Source organism: Plasmodium gallinaceum (genome assembly GCF_900005855.1).
Source record: "Plasmodium gallinaceum strain 8A genome assembly, contig: PGAL8A_v1_141, whole genome shotgun sequence".
In the NCBI taxonomy this organism is placed as follows: Eukaryota; Apicomplexa; class Aconoidasida; order Haemosporida; family Plasmodiidae; genus Plasmodium; species Plasmodium gallinaceum.
The window spans coordinates 580,921-583,733 of record NW_021628302.1 but is presented as its reverse complement, the minus strand read 5'-3'; the positions used below and the strand labels follow the sequence as shown (position 1 = coordinate 583,733).

At 20.5% G+C, this 2,813-nt stretch overlaps 1 protein-coding gene across 1 annotated transcript; it reads right to left on the bottom strand.

Moving 5' to 3' along the window:
• Positions 1-548: 548 nt before the first annotated feature.
• PGAL8A_00486400 (mitochondrial ribosomal protein S22 precursor, putative) lies at positions 549-2,135 on the bottom strand (the record flags this gene model as incomplete). The annotated part of the gene is made up of 1 exon (XM_028673657.1): positions 549-2,135. The coding sequence occupies one exon, from the start codon at positions 2,133-2,135 to the stop codon at positions 549-551; it is 1,587 nt and encodes a 528-aa protein (XP_028530087.1).
• Positions 2,136-2,813: the final 678 nt, after the last annotated feature.

Here is a 2,813-nt window from a genome sequence, read left to right as displayed (position 1 = left end):
AAAAAAAAAAAAAAAACAAAAAAAAAAAAAAAAAAAAAAAAAAAAAATCCTAAAAATATTAATCATCAATAAACTTAAAAAATGTAAAAATTAAAATCTATAAAATTTATAAAAAATATTACATATTTTCACTACAAATAAATATTTATAGTGCAAATATATACAAACTAAACTTGTACAATTAAACATATGGAATATATATATTCATATGATGGATATAAAATTAAAATTTATAAAATAAAACTTTCATACAAATTATTATATGAATAATCTCAAAAAAAAAAAAAAAATAAAATAATAAAAATAATAAAAATGTAAGGTTAAATTAGTTTATTAAAATAAAATAAGAAAAAATATTCTGAAAAATATTATATAAAATATCTATACAAAAATATAATTATATAAAAAATAATCTTTAATTAAGTATATACAAATATTCAGCAATAAAAATTTAATACTCTTAACATTTATATATATATATATATATGATATACACTTTATTAATAATTTATTTTATTTTTGTTTATTTATTTATTTTTTTTTTTTTTTTATGAACCAAAATATTGTATTGAACGTGAATTATAATAGTCTTCTGATTTGTTATCAACAACAGATTTAATATTTTGTCTTCTTTTTTGTTTTTGATATAAGCGATATAAGTGCTTTTTTGTTGTTTCTGGTGTATAAAGTCTTGCATCAGGTCTACTAATTCTCTTTGTAAATCTCCATAAATCACCCCATAATAATTTTCTTGCATTTTTGTATCCATAACCTTTTAAAATTGTTCCATTTTTTGTTTTTAAATTTGTTATTAATGGAGAACTTTTTGTAACTACAAGTCTTTCAAAATTATATGGATATGAACATACATCAATTAATACATGTTTTCCTGCTTTTATTGTTGGCATTACAATTCTTGGCCAGAAAAAAGATTTTTCCTGAACTGTTAAGGCTGCTGACTCAGATTCATATTTTGTTCTAGGACCTTCACACTTTCTTATAACCAAATATGAAAATTTTTCTTCTTCTACATTTTTTGCACGACTACCTTTGCAGTATATATGATGAGATAATCTGTGAATTCTTTGAGAGAAATGGCACCAATCCTTACCTGTTAAAGATAATGGACAAATGCTCTCATGTGGACATGGTGCAACAATGTGAAATTTGTTATACTTTAATTCTGTAATGAACATTTCTCTTATTGAATGAAGCATACGAAATCCAGTAGGAGTTCCGTTTTCAACGATTACTATAATTCCATTTTTTGAAAGGCGATTCCATAAATTTTTTATGAAGAGAATTCTTGAATCATAGTCATACAATGACAATAATGTGTGTGATAATAAAATTAAATCAAAATAATCAGTATTTTCATATAAATGCATTTGATGTTTTACATTAGGTATTTTATCAACCAAATATTTAGATATTGATGTTAAATGCTCTGATGATTCAACTGTTAATATATTATCAAATTTATAATTAAATATTTCTTGGGCAGCTATTATACCTACTGCAGGCACCGCTGAATAATTCAAAAAATTTTTAGGATAAAAATCAGATATTCTAAGTTTTATTTCATGAAATATTCTATATATAATTCCATAATGCCCATTAAACTTATGAATTGTATAAGCAATGGATGCTTCAGGAAAAAATGATATATTAAGTTTATGTCTTGAATCTTCAGCATACGTTAGAGCTATTTGTTCTAACTCCTTTGATTTATTGCTGTACTGTGTTAAAAATTGTTTCAAACATTTATAAGACTTTTTATCTAACATTTTTTCTATTTTATTTTTTTCTTCTTCTGATTCGCATAATAATTTTGATGGAAGAACTCTTGGTAATTCTACACAAGTTCTACTTGTCAATTTCTTTGCCATAAATCTACCTAATTTTTCTAAATCCTTTTTTTTTATAAATTGTTTTGCTATATTATGTAATTTATTTTTAATATTTTCTGGTATTTTCAATGTTTTAAGGGAAACCATACTTACTTTGTCTAATTCTTCTATCTCTTCAGCGCTTAAACTTTGACTTTCACCTATTTTATCAAATTTATATCCTCGATGTGAAAAAAATCTTTTTTTAACATTTTTGCAAAATAAAAATTTATTTAATTTTGGCATATTAATAATATTTTATCTTACATTCAATATAATATATATAAGCTTTTTTTTTTTTTTTTTTTTTTTTATTTATTTTATAAATTTTGGTACCCACATTTAGAGTATCATGATTATCATTTAAAAATAAAATAATAAAATTTATACTTAAATAATATTACTATTAGTTATGTAGTCCTAATAAATTTTGCTATTTTTTTTGTAAACTTAGAAAAAAAAAAAAAAAATTCACATAAAAAGATATATATTATAAAATAAAATGTTATATAGAAAATATGAAAGAATATTAAAAGAACAATTAAATAAATTGACAATTTTAATTTTCCCTTTCTCTTGTTTTTTTTTAAGAACTCTTTAAATAAAAAATTTTATTTATTATAGAAACCAATAACGTATCGTTTTTTTTATCATTTTTCATTGATGATTACTTTTGATAAACATTAAGCTATTACTTACTTTTTTTCTTGCTTATAGTAATTGGTGTGAAATAGGTATTGTTCTTTTATTGAGTTTCAGAAAATTATAAAGATCTCACATAAAAAATCACCTCATTTAACCAAAGAAAAAAAAAAAAAAAAATGAAAACTAAGGTGCTTAGTAAATAATAATTTTTACTTTTTTTTTTTTTTTTTTTTTTTTTTTTTTAAAAAAAAAAAAAAAAAAAAAAAAAAAAAAAAAAAA